Source organism: Xenopus tropicalis, chromosome 9 (assembly GCF_000004195.4).
Source record: "Xenopus tropicalis strain Nigerian chromosome 9, UCB_Xtro_10.0, whole genome shotgun sequence".
Taxonomy (NCBI): domain Eukaryota; kingdom Metazoa; phylum Chordata; class Amphibia; order Anura; family Pipidae; genus Xenopus; species Xenopus tropicalis.
In genome coordinates, this window is record NC_030685.2 from 53944512 (window position 1) to 53966296 (window position 21785).

A 21785-nucleotide genomic window follows, 5' to 3' on the forward strand; every position below is an offset into this window, starting at 1 on the left:
TGTGAGTTTGTGTGTGAGTGTATGTATATATGTGTAGGTTTATGTGTGCGAGTGTATATGTGGGTGTATGTGCGTGAGTGTATATGTATAAGTGTAACACAACTTTTTACGGGTCACAGAGTATTTAACTCCCCCACAACGAGGTCCCTTCTAGTATTAAGTCCTAACCTCCCCCCCCCCTCGTGACGCACACACGGTGGTGAGGTTGCAGGGGCGAGGTGGCTGAACGAGTTGCCTAGGCTGCCCACCTCTGAAGGCACTTGTTACCAGAAAATTTTAGAAGCCCATGTATCCTATAGGAATGGCTACAGGGGAGGACTGAAAAACTGCTACCAGAAGAGCACCCTGTGTCTGTTTGAACCAGTAGAGAAAATGGTGTGTATCAGTGTTACCTAAGATTTAAAAAAAACTATAATATACTATTTTATAATGTTTATAATGTTTAGATTAAATATATCCTGAGTTACTGGTAAATACCTACAACTCAATTTTATCATCTGCAATTAACACCCATGCCCCCCTGCAGCCCCAACGCAGTCGTGCCCACAATCCCCTTCCCTGGCTTAACCCTCAGACACGATTTCTGCGCTCCTGTGCACAATCTGCTGAGCGCATTTGGAGGAAATCACACGTTAAAGCTGACTTCGTCCACTATAAAATTTCTTATGGTGTGCCTCAATACTGCTCTATCCCAGGCCAAGCAAGCATACTATAACACACTTATAAATAATAATAAATCAAACCCGCGGCGCTTATTCTCCATATTTAACGCGCTACTTCATCCTTCACCTAATGAATCAATCATATCTGAACACACCCCCCAGGACTTTGCTGACTTCTTTAAAAGCAAAGTCGATTCTATCTGCAAACAATTTTCCCAACCCTCTGATACCAGTAATCTCAACCTTCCTAAATCTCCTCTCTCCGTATTCAGCTCCTTCAGTCTCGTAACAGAGTCTGAAGTTTCTCAGCTTCTCCGATCCTCTCCGCCTACTACCTGCTTGCTGGATCCTATGCCCTCATCCCTACTAAAACAGTGTGCCCCTGCCCTTACTCCAGCTCTAACCCACATATTCAATTCCTCTCTGGCTTCTGGTACTTTTCCCTCTCTTCAAACAAGCATGTGTCACACCCATTCTTAAAAAGGCTACGCTGGACCCATCCTGCCTTTCTAACTACCGTTCCGTCTCTCTCCTGCCCCTAGCCTCTAAACTCCTGGAACATCTTGTCTTTTCTCGTGTCACTAACTTCCTCTGCACCCATAATCTGCTGGACCCTATGCAGTCTGGTTTTCGGCCTGCGCACTCCACTGAGACGGCCTTATGTAGAGTGGCAAATGATCTCCAGACTGCCAAGGCTAAAGGACGCTACTCGGTCCTCATTCTCCAAGACCTTTCCTCTGCTTTTGATACTGTCGACCATTCTGTCCTTATGCAAATTCTCTATTCTCTGGGTATCCGGGATCAGGCTGCATCCTGGTTCTCCTCCTATCTCTCTAACCGTTCCTTCTCTGTCGCTCTTGCTAACAAATCCTCTACCCCGGTTCCGCTTAGTGTGGGGGTACCTCAGGGCTCTGTGCTTGGTCCCCTGCTGTTCTCCCTGTACACTCTCTCTCTAGGAGACCTTATTTCTTCTTTTGGTCTTAAATATCACTTATATGCAGATGACATTCAGATATATTTAGACACCCCTGCACTAACTGCTGATGTTCAAACCCAAATTGGTAACTGCCTCCTGGCTATCTCCTCCTGGATGAACCGACGCCAGCTCAAACTTAACCTAGCTAAAACAGAGCTCATGGTCTTCCCGCCCAAAACTGGCCCTCCTCCTCCTTTCACCATTACTATTGATGGCATGACCATCAACCCTGTAAATTCTGCACGCTGCCTTGGGGTTATCTTTGACCAGTCCCTCTCCTTCTCTAACCATATTAATAACACTGCCAAAACCTGCCGCTTTTTCCTCCGCAATATTGCCAAGATACGCCCCTTTCTTTCACAAGCAACAGCTAAAACACTAATCCATGCCCTTATCCTTTCCCGCTTAGATTACTGCAATCTCCTACTAACCGGCCTCCCAGACTCCCACCTCTCTCCCCTGCAATCAATTTTAAACTCTGCTGCCAGGATCCTCCTGCTCTCTCCTAAGAGGGAACCTGCTCAGCCTCATTTAAGCTCACTAGCATGGCTGCCTGTCAAGCAAAGGATAGCTTACAAAATCCTTCTGCTGACATTCAAAGCCCTTCACTCCTCTGCTCCTCACTACATTTCTTCACTGGTCTCCCTACATGTTCCTGGTCGTCTCCTCCGCTCCTCTCAGAGCCTCCATCTTTTTACACCATCCACACCCACTGCGCTCTCGTCTTAAACCTTTCTATCTCGCTGCTCCTTACCTCTGGAACTCTATCCCTGAATCCCTCCGTAGGGAACAATCACCCACTCTCTTTAAGAAAAAACTCAGCTGTTACCTTCTGGAGCACTAAAACATTATTTTGCCCAGTTTTATTATTATTATTTATTATTTATTATTTTGCCTGCGCTTAAGGGCAAAGGGCCCATACCTGGTGCACTCTTACCTTCCAGTTTGTGCCTGTATGTTATCCAACCACTCAGATTGTAAGCTCTATGGGTCAGGGACCTCCTTCCTACTGTGTCTCATACCACATGGCACTTTTATATATATATATATATATATATATATATATATATACACATATATGTATTTATTGTATTTATTTATTATATCACTTGTCCTCTCTGTGTGTAATTTTGTATTCTGTAAGACTGTACAGTGCTGCGTACCCTTGTGGCGCTTTATAAATAAAGTTATACATACATACATACATACATATACAAGTGTATCATTTATATACATATATATATATATATATATACAGTGTATATTCTATTATTTTTCTGTTATTGAACAATTTAAGGATTTATTTTTAATATTGTGATTTATTTCTATGTAATCTATTTCCAGTCATAATATAATCTAACTTTATTATTTGGTGATCTCCTTGCCATACTATTCTAAAAAAAAAATCACATTAACATTCAAACCCAGACCAGTCATGGTTTCCCCACTGAGTTTGTATATATGTATATATTATAGCATTGTATTGGTAGTGAACATTGCTAAAGTAAGGGCTGTAACACCAGCTAGAATGTAAATCGGCGGTGGGATGGCATTTCGAGGGGGGGTTAGTCGTCCGTGACAAGGGAGATTTGAAGCACAGCGACTAATCTTCCCATGTGTCACAGCCCTAAGCACTATGAAATGACATATACCTGGATGGAGAGAGGTGGGTTTATTAATTCATGCTCATCCTCTGGTGGAGCAGATGGGTCTATCAGGTGATTTTCTGTCTGATGTAATTTATCTAAAAATAAAAACAGTAATTATAGAAATAAATATACCTCAGGTGTAAACAAACTCCAGTGGGACAGAACACTTATAAATGGGCGCTGCCAGAGCCAGAAGCTGGACTTAGTGAGGTCCTGGGTGGAAAGGGCAGAAGAGTCCGGCCTGAACCCACCCGTGACCCACTTCCAATGTGTGGATGTTAGACAGAACCCACCTGACCCGTGGCTTTTGGCCCGGCCTGCACATCAATATACTGCAGTATTTTTCCCAGAATTCCAGTGTAATAGTGGCCACATGCTAAGTTGCACCCACCACATACTGCATCAGGTATCGGACCCCTTATCCAGAAACCCATTATCCAGAAAGTTCCGAATTACGAAAGGCTGTCTCCCATAGACTTCATTTTAATCAAATAATTCACATTTTTTTAAAATTATTTCCTTTCTCTGTGTAATAATAAAACAGTACCTTGCACTTGATCCCAACAAAGATAAAAAGAATCGTTATTGGAGCCAAAACAATCCTTTTGGTTTTAATAACTGTTTAAATACTTTTTTAGACTTAAGGTAGGAGATCTGAATTATAGAAAGACCCCTTATCTGGAAAACCCCAGGTCCTGAGCATTCTGGATAATGGGTCTCATACTTGTACTCGAAATTCAGCAAATTTTCTCCAATGCAGTAACCTAATGCAACCAGCTACATTTTTGTTTTCATTCTTTTACTTGTATAAGGGTCACATGCAAATCACTGATCACCACTGATTATCTTGGTAAATAAGCCCAAATGACATCCAACTTGGCCCCACGATGGTGAAACCCAAAAGATAATTTTATTACTAGAGGAAGTGACCAAATTAGTATAAAAAATGTACCAGGTAAACAGGTAATATAAACAGGTGCTCTCATTCAGATCCAAAAAGTCTGGTACTTCCCTTCCATTTATCATGAACTATGTTCAAAGTAAAATAACCAAACAAACTGTTCATGGATATTGGTCTTTGCTGCAGCCAGATAAAGATTTTAAAAAGGTCTTACTTGATTCTCTTTTGTTTAACTGCACTAAAACAAAATAGCCTTAGACATGCATTATATGCTTCCAAAGCTGACCCCTTAAGAATGGCACATAAAAATGGAGCAGTATAAATGGTGAGAGCATTTGACTGTTTAGGGCTGTGACAACCTCTCAAAGCAAATTCGCCGACTTTGGCAAATCGCTGCGCCGTGATTTACATTCTAGCCGGTGGGATGGCATTTCGGGGAGATTAGTCGCCCGCGACAAGGAAGATTTGTTGCATGGCGACTAATCTCCCTGTTTGTCACAGCCCTTAAAGGAGAAAGAAAGGTAAAAACGAAGTAAGCTTTATCAGAAATGTCTATGTAAATACAGCCATAAGCACTCACAGAAACGCTGCACTGACTTCTCTGGAAAAAGATTTCTTGTGTCTGTAATTCCTGTGCCACAGACACGCAGCTCTCTGCTCTCTCCTGCTCCCCCCTCCCTCAAGAATGCTAAGAACTCATTCCCCCCCCCCTTAGGAATGTAGATCTGAGCCAATCAGCAGGAAGCTGACTCATAGTCTTACTAACTGAGCATGTTCACTTCGTCTGGGTGTCTGTGCAGGAGCGAGGCATTATGGGAACTTTCTTTACCCAGCTCAGTGTTGTTTCTTCCTATTTTGCTTCAGATCTTCTGAACAGGTGAAATATGGGGAGACTTAAGGGCACTATTGAGACAACTGAAGGTATGCCTGCAGCTTGAGATTAACTCTTTACTAGCCTTTCCTTCTCCTTTAAGCTGTATATATTGCGTTGCTTAATTTAAAAAATAGGGATTGGGTAAATATCTGGGTAAATGCACATTGGGGCAATGCTGGGGTAATATTCTAACCAAGAAAAATACTGTGGATACAAAAGTATATAGAGGTAGTTAGCACTTCTCCTATAGGTGGGGGATAGTAGATGCTTATAAGTTACAGGAGAATAAACATGATACATTATTCCTCAGAGGCTAAAATAATTGTTGAAGTATTAAAGGGATCCTAAACCCAAACTTACATTTTAAGTAAAGGCCCTAAGACCCTAACCATAAATCTCACTTATATGTTTCATTTAGAGTGTTTCAGGCACCTGGCAGGGTAACAAACAAAATTATTTAACAAGACTGATTGGGAACTATAGGCAGGGCCGGATTTCCAAATTGGCCGCCCCGGGGCCACCCCCGGTCGCACGCCCCCCCCCCCCCCCCCGAGTGCGCATGCGCGATACAGGGGGAGAGGGGTTTGCGTGCAGTGGCCCAAACTTGGATAAGGAGCAGTGGGGAGAAGTCCCCCCATTGCTCCGTATGGGTACAACACTTTTTAGATTTTGGTGCTTAACCTCAACCTACCTCCCCGTTCCTTGTATTTTTCAATTATTTTCAATAGATCAGGCGCAACCTTTTTGAAGATATCTTCCAGGAGTTCAACATCGTCTTCTGTAATGGAGTTCTCTCTTTCCAGTTGACATAACACTTCCAGAAAGGTCTAAAATCCAAGAATACCGAGATCTTTATACTATTGTTATGCACTTTCTTCTTGCAACAATCATTTTTTTTTAATATTAAGTTACACACACACAATTAAAGTGAATTTTCATGTAAGCACAGAAAACATTTTACTTACCATTTTATACCTCATCTCAAGTCCATATATCTGAGGAATGACAAAACTACCTGGGGGATGGAGGGGTGCCTGGTGAAGCCGCAATAAGTCATATCAGAAGCGGCATGGCAAAAGAAAGTAATCGCTAGTTATGCGCAAGTGCCACAACATGGCTGCTGGAACCAGGAGCTCCTTTCCCATGCAGGCAGCCTAACACAGTAGGGGGCTATTTTTTAATTATTTTTATTTTTTTAAAAAAGACTATTGTTTCCCTCAACCAGAGTGCAATCTTTCCTGAATTTTGACATGCTGCAGATAAAAGCATGAGAGTTTTAGAAACCCTGTGCATTTGTTGTCTCACCTTGTTTTCTTTATGCTTCTTCTGAAGAGGCAGTAGGAAGTATACACGCTTTTCATCGTCTCCAGCGATATTTTCTGAAAGCTGATAAAGCATTTGCCTGCCATTTATAAATATAGAGCATATTGTAATCATTCTACTCATATAGGTTTCTCTCACAAAGTAATATATTCAGAAATGTATATAACAATATAACTTCCTTCATAAGAGCACATCAGCCTTCTTAGCAATTCTCGATTATACAAACAGTAACACAAAGAAATGGGTTTTCTATGCATGTAAAGAAAATTAACTGTTGCCCTTCACTATGGGGCAGATTCATCAAAGTATGAGTTCGAATCCCGAAACGGGTAAAACTCGGATTAGATACGATAATTTCTGATGATCGGAAATGTTATGAAAATGCTTACAAAAAAATTAGTCACCATAATATTGTATTGGTGATCCAAAAGTCACAAAATTTTCGTATCCAAGCGAACGTAAATGGTGGGAAAACCTTTCTGACTTTGATCCTTCTCTGCATGATTTTGGAAGCCTCCCATAGGAATCAATGGCACTCTGCAGCTCCAACCTGGCCCAAGGAAAGTCACGATAACGAAGCTTGAATGAATCCGAAACTTTCCTACTCTTTGCGAAATTTGATTTTGTGCGTAAATTTTGTCCCAAAGTATGAAAAAGTTGTGCAAATTAAAGAAAAAATTGCAGAAAATACGCACAGTTCTATAAATTAGAAAAAATACAAATTTTTTGTATTCTGACTCAATCGTACTTTGATAAATGTGCCCCTGTGTTTGCTTCAGAGACACTAGCAAATTGTTGCAGTGGAGGCAGCCACTGGACTGCATGGCCCACATTTACATATAAGATAAGCTTACAGTTTTGCTTTCCAAAAGCAATGGCTGCCTCCACTGCAACAATTTGCTCTTGATCTGGCCATACCCAGGCCAAAAAGGCTGCTGACTCTGACCCTCCAGTAAGCATGTATGTTGGCCTTCCATTCAGGCTGCTGACTAATATCAGGCCAGAAATCAGCCAGATATCTCAGGTTTAAAATCGAGCCGGACATGGACTGTACCAGACCATGGATGCAGTTCTCTCAAGGCCAATTGCCACAGACCACACCACTTAAGATCTTATTCTTGGCCTGGGGACAAACAATTGGATCAGCATGCATTGGCCCACAGCATGGATGACTAAATCAGGAAAACATTTGGTCATTTAGTGACCTCAATAGGGGAGCCAACCTGTCCATTTTTGGCCAGCTAACAAAGGAAAACAGAAGGCATATACCATTTATGGATCTCTACAGGACTATACATTATAAACATATAAAATAGAGCATTTGTTTTTTCAGGAGAACCTGAGCTTTCCAAATCTGGGTTTTTGTGTATTTCTACTTTTGGAACAAGATTTAGAGGTCTAAATCTAAAACAAAAAATAACTTGAAATTTTTCATGATATAGGGATTTATACCAGAAACATATTTTATTTTATGTACACAAATTCAACTTGAAAAGCCTCATGTCTCCCGAACGTGCCAATAACGGATATGTATAGTTTTATGGAAATTAATGACTTCTGGAACATTAGGTTTACCCCAGGAAACCATATATTTTTGAAAAGTACACATTCTGCCAAATCTGAAATGGGTAACCATGTCTTCCAACTCTGAAGTACCAAACAGCAATTCTTTTCTGAATTTAGCAGTTTCTATAAAAAATTATGAAAATTCTAAAAATCACCTCAAAGCTTCCACTTTCAAGTATCATATCTCCCACATAGCATTAGGTACAAAGAAAACACATCCTACATATGAAAGCCAAGGGTCCACTGAACAGTTTGATGCCCATTGTGCATAGGATCACCAAAGTATCTGGCATTTAGAGACCCCAAAAGGAGGTTAGTGCATATAAATTGCCCCGGAGATCTCTTAAGCTACTGAAAATTACACATTTCTTGCATTTTTGTAGGGTAAAAACACAAAAAACTACATTGACCCCCCCTCCGAAACCATATATTTTTGGAAAGTACACATTCAGGTGAATTCAAAATGGGCACCCATGTCTTTCTACTACAAAGTACAAAGTAAAAATGCTTTCCCAAAATTGGTGGTTTTGATGAAATACCTGAAAATTGCACCAAACCTTTAAATTTCAACACCTTATCTCCCAAATAACATTAGATACCAAGTAAAAAACATACAAGTATGAAAGCCAAGGATTCACAGAACAGTTTGATGCCCATTGTGCATAGGATCACCAAATTACCTGGAATTTAGAGACCCCAAAAGGAAGTTAGTGCATACAAAGTGCATATGCTGCAATGTAAGTTCCTTGTATGTGCATTATGTGCCATAAGACCCCCTAACAGTACGGAGACCCTATAAAACCATATATTTTCCAAAAGTACACATTCTGACAAAACAAAAATGGGTAAATAAATCTTTCAACTGCAAACTACCAAACTACAAAGCTATGCTAAACATAACAGTTTTTATGAAATTTCTGAGAATTGCATTTTGTCCTATTATGTACCCCACATTTTGTAACGTATTGACATAAAACTTTCTTAATATACTGTAAATGGCAGGGGTCTACTGAACAGTTTGATGCCCAATATGCATAGGTTTAACAAACTATGTGGTGCACAGAGGCACTCAAATCGATTATATAGCAGACTAAATTTTAATGGGCAAAGACAAGTAACAAAGAACAATGCGAAATGCAATAAAATTGCTAAAATCCAAAAAACATTTTTTTTCGTCTAGGGAAATCTGCAGTCAGAATCACAGTATGAGTATTTTGGCTTGGGCAAATTAGTTTTATGGACAAAATCAAGCACCTATGCAGAATTGAAAATGCAAGAAAATGGCTAAAAATGCAATAAAATGACTAAAAATGCACCAATCACAGAAAATGTAATAAAAGCAACTAAATAAGATACAAAAGGTATTGTGCAGTGCAACTGGTGAATACACAATTCATAATGGCAATGAAACATTTTTTTCAGGCAAAAAAACAAAATGATGCGAAAAAAAATCCACAAAGTGTTTGTACATGGAACACCTTTTTGACCGTTTAGGGGTTAATCCGGGTTAATATATACTTGAGCATGTGTTACATGCGATCCCCCTTTCCCAGGATGGGCCTCCGCTAAGTGGGAGATGGCCTATAGGAGCTAATTTGGAGATGAGGATGTTGTTGAACTACAACTCCCTGAGGCTGTATGGTGCAGAGATAGTAATTAGGACGCCAGAAGGTTCTTTGCTGAATAACTGTAGAACGTTTATTGTCACAGACAATGTTGAAGCTGGGTTATACTCACAATAGTTGAGGTAGTTAACACAGTCTTTAGTGGCAGTTGTTATAGGCAGAAGCAGAGTAGCACCACATTGGAGGCAGATGTGGAACAAGCAGAAATCCTAAGGATGATCACCCTTTACTGGACCGGATCCCTACAGCCAATGGTGGATCAGGGGTAGATACTGCCTGAACTGCGGTCCCTACAGCAAGGCAACCAGAGCCTGGGTATGCTGAACCCTTAACTTTCTCCTATGTTGGAGCCAAGACTGCTCTTACTAGATAGCCCTAACTATATCACACTATCTAAAGCGTGCTATAACAGGATCTATCCTACCACTAACTTCTCCTCATTCACGGGGCCCTGTCCCCGACTTCACTAGAGCACCAAGGGGCTACTCTAGCGCAGGTGGCTTTACTGGGGCCTATTCTGATCCCAGGTTCAATGGAGTTGTTCCCTGAGAGTCAGAAGGCAGCCAAAGAGGAAGCCACCCCTCCTTGCTAGACACTTTATCAGTCTGCAAGGGGAGTGGTCATCCTAACTAGACCAATAAGGCATAAGGTATAGTGAACTAGATACATGGGACTTTGCCCAGCAACAGTAATAGGAAATAGGCAGTAGGGAATTAAAGCCATAGGGACTCTAATACCTATGGGTCCCTACATTCACTTGGCAAAATGTGTGTTGGGTGCATGTGTGTGCAACTAAGGGGCAGATTTATCAAAACACGAGTTCGAATCCCGAATGGGAAAAATTCGGATTGGAAACTAAAATTCCTGAAGATCGCAGATATCACAAAAATGCTTCCGAAAAAATCGTATTAGTCATGATAATATCGTATTGTGATCCGAAAGTCACAAAATTTTCGTACCGAACTATTGTAAACAGCGGCAAATCCAATCCAATTTTTTCGCACTGAAAATACGAAAAAGTCGCACAAGCGCCGAAAAAGTCATGCAAGGTACGAAAAAGTCGCGGAAAATATGATTGGACCGATCGAGCGAACGGTCGGGGCGTTCGTAAATAAGTAAATTAGCCCCTAAGTGTGAGTGCTGTGAATGTGTTAAATCCCCCCAAAATGTATATGTGCGTGTAAGTATAAGTGTGTATTAGTGTAGTAAGTGTGTGTTTGCATGTGTATGTGACATTAACCTGGGGAGGCTAGAGAAGCAGGCTAGAGATTCACAGGAGGAACCCAGGAACAGGAGGAGCCATCTTTCCTGCAGATTCTATGAGTATTCGCACTGGGGGGGGTGGGTAGAAAGTGCAAGCAACAGCAGGCACATAGTAACCACGTGCTTGCTGTTGCCTAGGGGCCCCTGGGTGATCATGCCCCAGGGGCCATTTGTTCCCCACCTCTACTCGTTGCCTAGGGGCTGGGGAAGGAACGGAACAAGTGCTCCTCCGCTCCCAAACCCAGATAGTATGTTGTGTGGCACTTAAAGGGTTAAAGGAGAGGGAAAGTCTAAATCACTAGGGAGTAGGCAGTGATTGTAATAGCTTACCTGATACTAACCCTGTTAGCAGAAAACTGCACCAGACTGGGGTATTTCTGCACAATAATTTGTCCTTCTCTTCTTTTCACCGGAGCACGGGCATGCGCATTACAGTCAAAGAGTCTTACCTTTTCTTTCTAAGTTCGGCTTTCCCTTTACTGCGCATGTGCCTGCCACAACTGGAATGAAAAGAAGAGGGAACATTCCGAAGAAGATGGCGACAAGTTTTATCTGCAGAAATATCCTGGGCCAGTACATTTATTAGTGATTTAAATTTCCTTCTCCTTTAAATATAAAAGGAATGTACTTTAAATAGTTGTGTTTAGTAAAAAAAATCTGCAAAAACCCTGGTAGTCTTGCCCAACTGTTCCACTTCATGCACTCTCCTTTCCTAGGCTGTGCAGGGGGGGGGGGGGAATGGTGGCATTTACACTGTAGGATAGGAACCAATCAGCAGTTAGACTGACCTGAGAGGGAACTGAAGCCTGTCTTTGCTTGTGTGACTGCAGGGCTGTGCAGACCATACTATTGTGCTTCTGACAGGGACCACCCACCCCTTATTTGGGACAGGGACCGTAGCAGATCTATAGGGAGCTCCAATAAAGGGGCCATTTTTAAAGACAATATTAATTTGTTAGACCAAAGTGAAACCAGCACCATAAATTATACATTATTGCTACAAGATTGGAGGGGGTTTAAGTTATCCCATATATCTCCTTTGAGGCTGCACACCAGCAGGCCTGGCTATGTCACAGCATATAGTTGCTGAAAACCACAAGCACTGCCTACAGTGCGTTGTCACGTGTCAACCGTTACACTCTAGCATATGCATGTCTTTTATATATGTGTGCTGGCTGGTAAATACCCGGTGTGGTAAGGGGGGTTACACTTGTCACATATCTTAGGGCCAGGGGGATAGCAAGAAAATAAAAGTGGCACAGTCAATGGGCCCTGGGCAGATGCCCCTTTTGCCCTTTTAAAGCGTAAGTTTTATAATTATTGTTACTTTTTATTGCTTATCTGCCTATTCAGACTCTCTTCTAACCATTTTCCAATCTTTTTAACCACTTCTTGGTTGCTAGATTAATAGAGAACCGTGCAACCATATAACATTCGAAATTCTATACTGGGGAGCTGCGGAAAAAATAAATAATTAATACACAACAAGAAATTGAAAAACGAAGACGAATTACCAATCACCAGAATGATTCAAACCTGCATTTAAAAGAAATTATTTAATCTGGAACATCATGTTTTTTACTAGTAACTACTGATAAAGCTCAGTTGACTTAACAAATTATTAAAAAGCAGAACAATCACTGGGGAGTGGCAATTTGTTAAGCACCCCACACTGACTAAGACTTATCTGAGACCTCAGAAAGATGCTCCAGTTTGCTGAAAACTGCACTAGCCCGGGATACTACCAAAACAAATTTTTAAAAAAAATAAAGACCAATTGCAAATCCCTAGTGTGATTAAAACCTGCATGAAAAAGAAAGTGTTTTATCTGGAACATTCACAGTTAATGTAACCAAACATTACCCCCACTGATAATCACTTATTTGAGTCCCCAGGCAGGAGCCCCATGTTGCTGAAAATTGTACCAGCCCAGGATACTAGTGGAGCACTCCATAATAAGTGTACCCAAGGTTGGACTTACAGCAAGCTCCCCATACATACATGCACGCACACACACACATCATGTTGCATCTATTTTATAAGGCACAAGTTCAAGCCAGCAGGGGGTGGACCTGGGCCCACCGGGATAATGAATTAAAAATTTAATTTAACCTATTAGTGTACTATTTTTCCTGATCTGTTAGTTTTATAATATAATCCATATGAAATAGAGGACATCATACCTATAAGGTGATATTCTCCCCTGGCGTGGAAGAGCTTTCTGCACTTTCTCTTTATTTGTGCCAAGATTACGGAGGAGGCTGTGGTGATTAATAATGTATAAAAGTTCCTTTAACAGAAAAAAATTGTCCTCATTTATTAAATCTTCGGTCATGAGTTGCTGAAAAAGTTCCTGGCCAGACCGTACAGACAACAATTTATTTTTCCTGAGGACATCCCTGCAGAGAAATTTTAAAGCCTCTATATCTTCTCGTCCTAATCCATCATCAATACTTAGAAGCATAGAATTGAAATCCATCTTAGAAAGTGCAGAGGTGCAGGGTAAGTGTCAGCTCCACCTAACAAAAGAGATATAGAAATATAAAGATTCAGTTTTAGTAAATTTAGTAAATTAATATACAGTCAAACCCCCCATTTTTGTTTTCCTGGATCCTTCCAGGACATTTTTTTGAAGGCCCTTCATTTTATACTATATTTTAAAGTAAACATTTCTCAGATTTTAAGCCAGAGTTTCAGCATTATATGTCGCATTTTGGCCCATTTTCCTTAAACACCAGTTCAGTGGCAGAGATCAGGGTCCAGACCATGGGTTCTTCTTCCTCTACAGCCGCTCTAGTCCTGGAAATTATCAGCAGAGGGGCGCTCGCACCTGTGAGTCGGAGGGATGAGGGGGCAGCTAGGCAGCTGTGTTCCTGGCCTCTCCGAAGGTGGGGGGGCTGGTGCATTTTTGTTATGCTGTTGAACTTGCTTATAGCCTGTGAATATTATTTGGAGTTGGTGAGGAGTTCATGGGGTTAGCACACAAGACCTCACAGTGGCCCCTGACTACTGAAAAGTGCCTCATATGTTATATATGTTATTAGCATAATACAATACTTTTTTTTTTTAATAAACTACAACATTTTGCTCTTGTGAAATGTATAAGTAACTGTGTTTATGCATGCCTTACAACCATTATGTGCTGCTGTGCACTTTATCAGCCCTGCCCTCATCAGCCATCCACTACACCCCACCCCAGTCTCAGCAACATGCACAACGAAACCCAGCTCCCCTTCAGGCTGATGCCTCGCTCCAGAGGGCAAGGTTACACTAACTGTAGGGTCTGCTTTCTTCAGCCCGCATTTTGTAGGCAGGCAGAAAGAAGCGGATCCACTCCAATACGGTCCAGTATCTAGCTGTATTGAGTTGGCCCGAGAACAGCTACACAGAGCAGAAATCATCCCCAAAAATGTGAAAGCATAAATTTTCATGCTGATCTCTGCTCTGACTGTTACTTAAATAAGTAAGCTATCCAATTAACTCATTCAGGAGCCAAGACTAAAGTTGGCCTGATATTCCCAGATTTTGTCATCCAATTTTGCTAGGCATATATGTCAGGAAGCCATTGCCTGTGTATATTTTATTATGTAAGCAGAACAGAACAAATGTGCCCATGCACATGTAAGGCCACTTACAATGTCCATCCGTTTACCTGGCAGACCATTTGCTCAGATAGCATGCAAGAATAGCCATTGTATGGCGCTAGCATACCTATAAACACAAAATTGCTGTCATCAGCATAATTCTGCTAGCATCGGGCTAACAGTCGTGTTTTGCATATCTCTGCTAGATGCATTTCATACGATTAGAGCAGCAGTTCTCAACCTATGGGTCAGAACCCCTTTGGGGGTCGAACAACCGTTTCACAGGGGTCGCCTAAGACCATCGGAAAACACATTTCAGATGGTCTTAGGAATAATTTAAAGAAACTGTATTAAAGGGTTGCGGCATTAGGAAGGTTGAGAACCACTGGATTAGAGTAACTCCTACAGACACAAAGGCGCTACATACCTAACCCCTGTCCTAAACAGGCATTAAATGAACCTTGCTTCCCATGAATGATGCACAAGGAAGGCACATGCAAGGGGGTAACCCGTTCTGCTTCTATGTGTCGTCCCTACTTTCTGGGCCTAAGGTGTTAAGAAATCTGTACATTCATTTATTTTCTACACACTGAATAAGGCTTGGGCCATGAATCACAATCTGTTGTTTCACTGCAGCTGGGTGTGCTGTATTTCTGGGTTGGATATTTTACCACACAAAGAACAGAAGCAATACAACTAACAATGCATCACTTCACTTCGAAAGGTAAAAATGGAGCCATAACTACAGTGTCACAGAATACCCCCCCCCCGCCCCAATTAGCCGAGCAGGTTGGGGAAACAATTTTTCTATTGTAGGTACCCTAGGGCTGTGGCAGATGGGGAGATTAGTCGCCCACGACAAATCTCCCCGATATGCCATCCCACCGGCTTGAATGTAATTCGCCAGTGGGATGGCATATGCAGTGCCACGATTTCCCAAAATCGCGGAAGTTGCCTTGAGAGGAAACCGGTGGGATGGCATATCGGGGAGATTAGTTGCCCGCGACAAGCGAGATTTGTCGTGAGCAACTAATCTCCCCATCTGCCATGGCCCTTTGTACAGGTATGGGATCCCTTATCCAGAGACCCGTTATCCAGAAAGTTCCGAATTACGGAAAGGAAATTTTAATTTTAGAAAATGGTTTCCTTTTTCTCTGTAATAATAAAACAGTACCTGTACTTAATCCCAACTAAGATATAATTAATCCTTATTGGAGGTAAAACTATCCTATTGGGTTTATTCATTATTTAAATCATTTTAAGCAGACTTAAGTCATGGACATTCAAATTACAAAAAGATCCCTTATCTGGAAAACCCCAGGTCCCAAGCATTCTGGATAACAGGTCCCATAACTGTATTATATTTACAACAAACAGCATGCTGCATTATCCAGCGGCAGGAAGTTTACAGTGTAGGTTTTTGTTGCCAGAGGTGCAGGCTGATTAAGGCACCAATTATTAGAACAGGTTTTCTTTGTTCCTTGTAAACAAAAAGTTTTCCTGAAAATGATTTTCTCACCTTTGATGTTTGTCGATGACAGCAAAATTGCGCTGATGTTGCATAAACGTTGCGATTTAACCTCTCCCTTTTTTAAAATAGTCCTTTCGAGAAGCAGTAAAATTGCACATTATACAATGACACTTTTGGTCTATTCTGTTACAGTCCCCCACTAAATAATCTGGTAAATAAGTTGCTGGTAGCGATATATGTCAGCTCACACTGCAGTTCCAGGAAGTGTATAACACATATATACAGAAAACCGGCCTGCTTCAGAAATACATTCCACATAAACAGAATGCCTTACCTACATGAAACACACAAAAAAAGCTGTGGACTCTGGTCGGGATACTTGTTAAATAAAGGAAATTTCACGTCTTTTGAGAGTTGTGTTTCCTCACACAAGTTAGATAACAAGCTCACTGTCAGAGGCTCAGAAGCTGAAAGTAAACTGGAAATTCCTGGCTGTGGCTCCTCCCCCACGTGTAGCTGCTGCTATGACTCATGTCTGTGCAATCGGTTAGAACAGGGAGGGCGGATCTCTGCGCAGACATGTCTTTTCAAGTCACTTTGTAAGGGGCAGTTTAAATGATGATGAAGCTCAAGGACTGCCAGCTTTTAACAGTGGCTTCATAAACACTTGTAGGGACCCTTAGGGGTAATGTGACCCTATGGCTTTAAACCCTACCCTTTCTTATTCCTTGTTACTGGGCAAAGACCCATGTAACTAGTTTGGTATTTACATTTACCTCTATCTACTAGTCCATAGGTTAGGCGAATGTCAGACGTCAGATGTCTGGCGTATATTTTTTAAGCGATTGCCGTAAATACTGCCATCCGCCTCCTACCTGTGCCTGCACCCGAATTAATGGAATACGCTTGAGTGCAGGCACATGTAGCCGAAATACGCATTAAATTTTATTTTTATGCATATTTCGGCTACATGAGCCTGCACCGGAGCATATCTCATTCATTCGGGTGCAGATACAGGTAGGAGGCGTATGGCGGTATTTTCGGCAAGTGCTTCTCCACTTGCTGAAAATATACGCCAGACGACTCGTCTGACATTAGCCTTAGACCACAACCTACCACACTTTAATATAGCATACCTCCTAACTGTTACGATTTTCAAGGGACAGTCCCTCTTTTGACCCCTCAACCCGCAGTCCCGGATTCTTATCGAAAAGTCCCTGCACTGAAGCTAAAAAAGATACAAATTTAATTAAAAGTAGCTTTTGGCAGAGAGCCCAGAAATCTTAACGAGCGTCACCTGCACTTAGATACATTGTTTCTCACTTTTAATTAAATAAGTAGGCTTTTGGCAGAGAGCCCAGAAAGGTAAAATGATATAATTGTAACTAATAAGTTAAACAAGTCTCTTAGGGGAACTGAAACTCACAGCTTAAAGGGCAATTTCACCTTTTCAGCAAAACTGTAATAACACATAAAACAGGACCCCAAAAACGCCAGAAATGTAACCTGCAATATTTAGTCAAATAGGAGTGGTATTTAGGGGGTGTGGCCGTAAAAAAATGGGTGTGGTAAAAAAAATTCTGCGCGCCTAGTGTTTGAGAAGGGTTGGATCTTTCTTCTTGGCCTTCAGCAGTTGACCTGTGTGGATGTGCTCCAAGAAGCCTGGGATCCACATGGCCCAGAAGTTTTCTGCCCTAAGGGAACCTTCAACCTTAGAAAAGTCGGGGAGCAGGGATCCCGTGAACGAGGTATAGAAAGCATAGGGTATCTCTTGTTATAGCACATTCTTCAAACATGTGGTAGTTATTTAGTAGGACCAGTTTTGGGCTCCAACTAGGAGGTTTAAAGGATTAGTCTCCTTTACAGGCTCTGCAGCATTATTGTAGGGTATGCAGCAGAGACAAGAGTGTCAGGTTATCTCCTATCCCTGAACCACGTTGGCTGTTTGGGATCCGGTCCAATAATGTGGACATCCTAAGGATAAAAGACTGCTTTCCCTACACTCTCCACAGTGGTGCCAATTGTTCTGCCTTACCATTTATGAGACTGCCTTGCATTTCCACCTCATTTCTGTGAGTATTTGTATTAAACCTTCCACATCATCATTTGTTTTTAAAAAATAAACCAGTTATTATTTTGTTTGCAAGAGCTTCTTGTGTCCATATATTTCTTTTACTTACATTTTGTGTTTACACTTGGCAGTGGGAGGTGTAGTAAGACAACACCCTCCATTAAATTACTTCCATCCAGAGAAGGCCCATCCTGTGAAAAGGGAGTCCCGTGTTCCCCATGCTTTACCCATAGCTGGAGTTTGTCTATTACAGTCAAAATAGGGTTACACACTATAAAATAAACTTTTTTTTAATGTTATATTTTAGGAGCAGGGTAAAACTGTGAATGCAGAGCAAGCTTTTATGTCTGAGAGATAAAGTGCATCTTCTCTGCAAACAAACTTCTTCCCCCCTACTCAAACCCCTCCCCTATAAACAAACCCACAGACACACAACGCTTTTTAAATAAATGTAATTGGCCACTTTTAATATTTCAGCATTGTTTTTTAATTACCCATGGAATCTATTATCCAGAAAGCTATGATATAATAGAATGGCTTTTTATCTGTAATAATACACCATTACTGTGTTTATGATGGTAACAGAGTTGCACAAATCCACATTGGTCAGAAAATATATTTTTGGATTTTTTATTTATTTTTTTTTAAATAAAATGTGCTTTGTAGCCTTGAGAAGTAGTGCTCCAAGTTATATAAAGATTCCCTATGAATTTCAAACAGTGGCAGAAACAGTGGCACAATCCACAATTTGCAGGGGAGAGAGAAATGAAAATGCCAACAATAGTTATGCCACAGATTCCAAACAATAGATCCTATTCTTGTTTAAACTTCCCTGCAATCTAAAGAAACAATTGTATCTATCTATCCACAGCATTAAGGGTGGTAGGGGGCCCAGCAAGGTGTTGAGGAGTGATTTGCCAGTGGGGCCACCAGAAATGGAAACCAATAATTTGAAGAAAGCGGGGCCCAGCAGGACCAGGGCCCACCAGGATTTTTCCTGGTGGGCCAGTCCAACACTGGAGCTACGCATATTTTGTAAATTATATCCTTAGACATTGTTAATGATGTTATCAGTTATAAATGGTGCTTAGTGATGTCATTTGTGTCACATGATTTATTAAAACTTGTGTATTACAATAAATAAGGTACCCCCCTGTTGTAAAATATAAGGATGTTAAAAGTCACCTTCCATGAACTGCATAAAAACACTTGGCCTTTAACCTCTTTATAGGGACAAAGAATTCCTTGCTGACTTGTAATATTCTTCCTAATTTACAATAAGGGTTACGTTATTTACTATATAACATACCCCAAATTCACAGATCCACAGGAAGGAAAATTAATTACATGACATTGCCTGTAGCTAAGCCGTAGTCAGCACAGCATATTGCTCCCAAACTAGAATATATGTACATACAGTGCCACCCTCTGGTTCTTTCAGAGCTCCAAGTCCTAGCAACCTTATCTGTCGTGTGGAGGACTTGTGGGGGATAAGTGGACTAGGAGCTGTAACTGGGACTAACAAATAAACCTTAGAATACATTACATTATATTACATGTAGTTCAGTTGTAACAAACAATTCCAACAAACTTCACATTACAGTCAAATAGCAACCAAATCAGCAAGCACATTGTAACACACAAAAAAAGATCTTCAAACCTTTATCCTGCAAGCTACTGCTGGAGGAGAGGTAGCCTTTTTTTAAAATAATATGTCACACAGAGGTGGATTAATGCATAGGATAATCTAGGCCAGTGCTGTCCAACTGGCGGCCCGCGACCCCCCTCTGTGTGGCCCCCCACCTGTCTGGCTGCTTTTATGGTTTACCCTTGTGTAAACTTTAAATGGTTTCAGTACGGAGATTAACTGCCCCCCTGCATGGTTCTCACTTCAGATTCAGGCTGTAATCCCTCTGTATTGTTTAAATATGTAATCCCCTGTACTGTTCACACCTTTTAATCTATGCATTGTTCACCCCCTGCAGTGTTCACACCTCAGGCTCAGGCTGTAATCACCCACATTGTTCGTCTGTTCACACCTCAGGGTAGGCAGAGTATGGCACAAAGGCAGCATAGGGCAGGGAGGGTATGGCACAAACAGGCAGCATAGGACAGGGAGGGTATTGAACACACAGGCAGCATAGGGCAGGGAGAGTATGGCACACACAGGCAGGGTAGGGCAGAGTATGGCACACACAGGCAGCATAGGGCAGGCAGAGTATGGCACACACAAGTAGGTGCCTGTGGGAGGTGAACCTGGCAGGGGTTTGTTCTGGGAGTTTGTTAGCAGTTGGAAATAGCCATTAAATGGTCCCTAAGGTGTGTAATTATATGCTGGGGGTTGCTGTACTATCCACAGGGGAGGAGGAGTCATATGGATTTTAGGGTATGTCTTAATATGACATAATATCATTCTTTCTCACTTTTCGCATTTGGGTTTTTGCTGCACTACCACCATTGTGATAAAATGGGTGTGGTTTAAAAGGGGGAGTGGTCAAAACTGGCTTCCATTAGCGGCCCTCCACCATGTATGCGCGAGAAATTCCGGCCCTCGGCACCATAGAAGTTGGACAGCACTGATCTAGGCTATAGCCTAGCGGCCCGAAATGCTCAGGGCCCATTGGGCTTTTTCAATTATTTTTTTTTAAATTTTCTTTAAAAAAATTATTTTACTGTGCTGCAGGCCTGCAGATTTTGCTGGGCCCAGTGGGGTGCTGTGGTGCCCCCGTGCATGGATGGTACTTGCTTACTGGCTGGCTGGGAGAAGATTTAAGAAGACAGAAAGGTACGAATGTGTCTGTACTTCTTGTGCATCCGATCTCTCTAAAGCCACGTAAGCTTCAGCGGAAGCGGCATATGTCAGTGACCTCACCAGGGTCAGACTGGGCCGCCGGGACACCAGGAAAAAACCTGGTGGGACCCGGCGGCCCAGACCCGAGCCCTGTCGGTGCTTCCCCAGCCACCAACTTCCCTCCCCTACGCTCTGCACCCCCCAGTCCGACCCTGGATGGCACTGGTGCATGCAAAAGCCTATGTGGCTGTATAGAGCTCAGGCACATATGCAGTATATACACACCTTGCTGCCTTGCCTAAGGGTGAATTTATTAATATAGTATAAAATAATACATTAAAATATGCATCGCCGCAACCAATCACTCCGTTTGCGGATTAGTCACCTTGACGTGCCTCATTGTGGTGACTAATTGGCCCACATATCGTTGCCCTAAATCTTCTCTTGGGCTACAAAAACTCGAATTCAAATTATGGTTAAAAAAACTCGAACATCTGGTATAACTCAAATGTAAAGCAAGCATTCAAGTTTTTTAAAAAATGAGTTTATTTGAATTAGAAAAACAATCTTGAGTTTACAAACATGAAAATTGATAAATAAGTCCATAAATATTAGTCACTTGGAGTTGGGCAGTGAGGGGAACACTGATGCTAACACCTGCGCAGAGCTTGGAGTGGAGGATGTAACTGTGTGTCATGAAAATACTTTGGGGGTACTTGTGTAGGCCATGTAATGTTCGGGTCCCCTCTGTCTGTCACAAAATCATTGGGGTAAAATGACAGGGGCCAACAAGTATCATGAAATGTTGGGGTCCATAGAGTGTCTGACACTCTGCTGGTTTACTTAGGGCTTCTTTACTTCTGATGCTGCCACTGCAACTCTATAAAGAGAGGGGGTATTTTTTGGTAACTGTGATGTGTGATATTCTGGGGGTTTGACTGTCCAACTGGAGGTCCTCCAAAGGATTTTTATGTCTACTCATTTAAATTAAATCTGGCCTCAAAAGAACCATATTTATAGTTAGCTTTT

General features: G+C 41.7%; 1 protein-coding gene across 5 annotated transcripts in view; it reads right to left on the reverse strand.

Moving 5' to 3' along the window:
- casp10 (caspase 10) overlaps positions 1–17052 on the reverse strand; it is a 34496-nt gene extending 17444 nt beyond the window's left edge. The window contains exons 1-6 of one of the 5 annotated variants that reach the window (XM_031892625.1): positions 17031–17052; positions 13023–13358; positions 11289–11339; positions 6368–6464; positions 5754–5889; positions 3291–3382 (exon numbers count right to left, since the gene is read on the reverse strand). In XM_031892625.1, coding sequence (XP_031748485.1) covers positions 3291–3382; positions 5754–5889; positions 6368–6464; positions 11289–11339; positions 13023–13318 — 672 coding nt within the window. In that variant the 5' untranslated portion in view covers positions 13319–13358; positions 17031–17052. 5 annotated transcript variants of the gene reach the window in all.
- Between the last annotated feature and the right edge of the window lie 4733 nt (positions 17053–21785).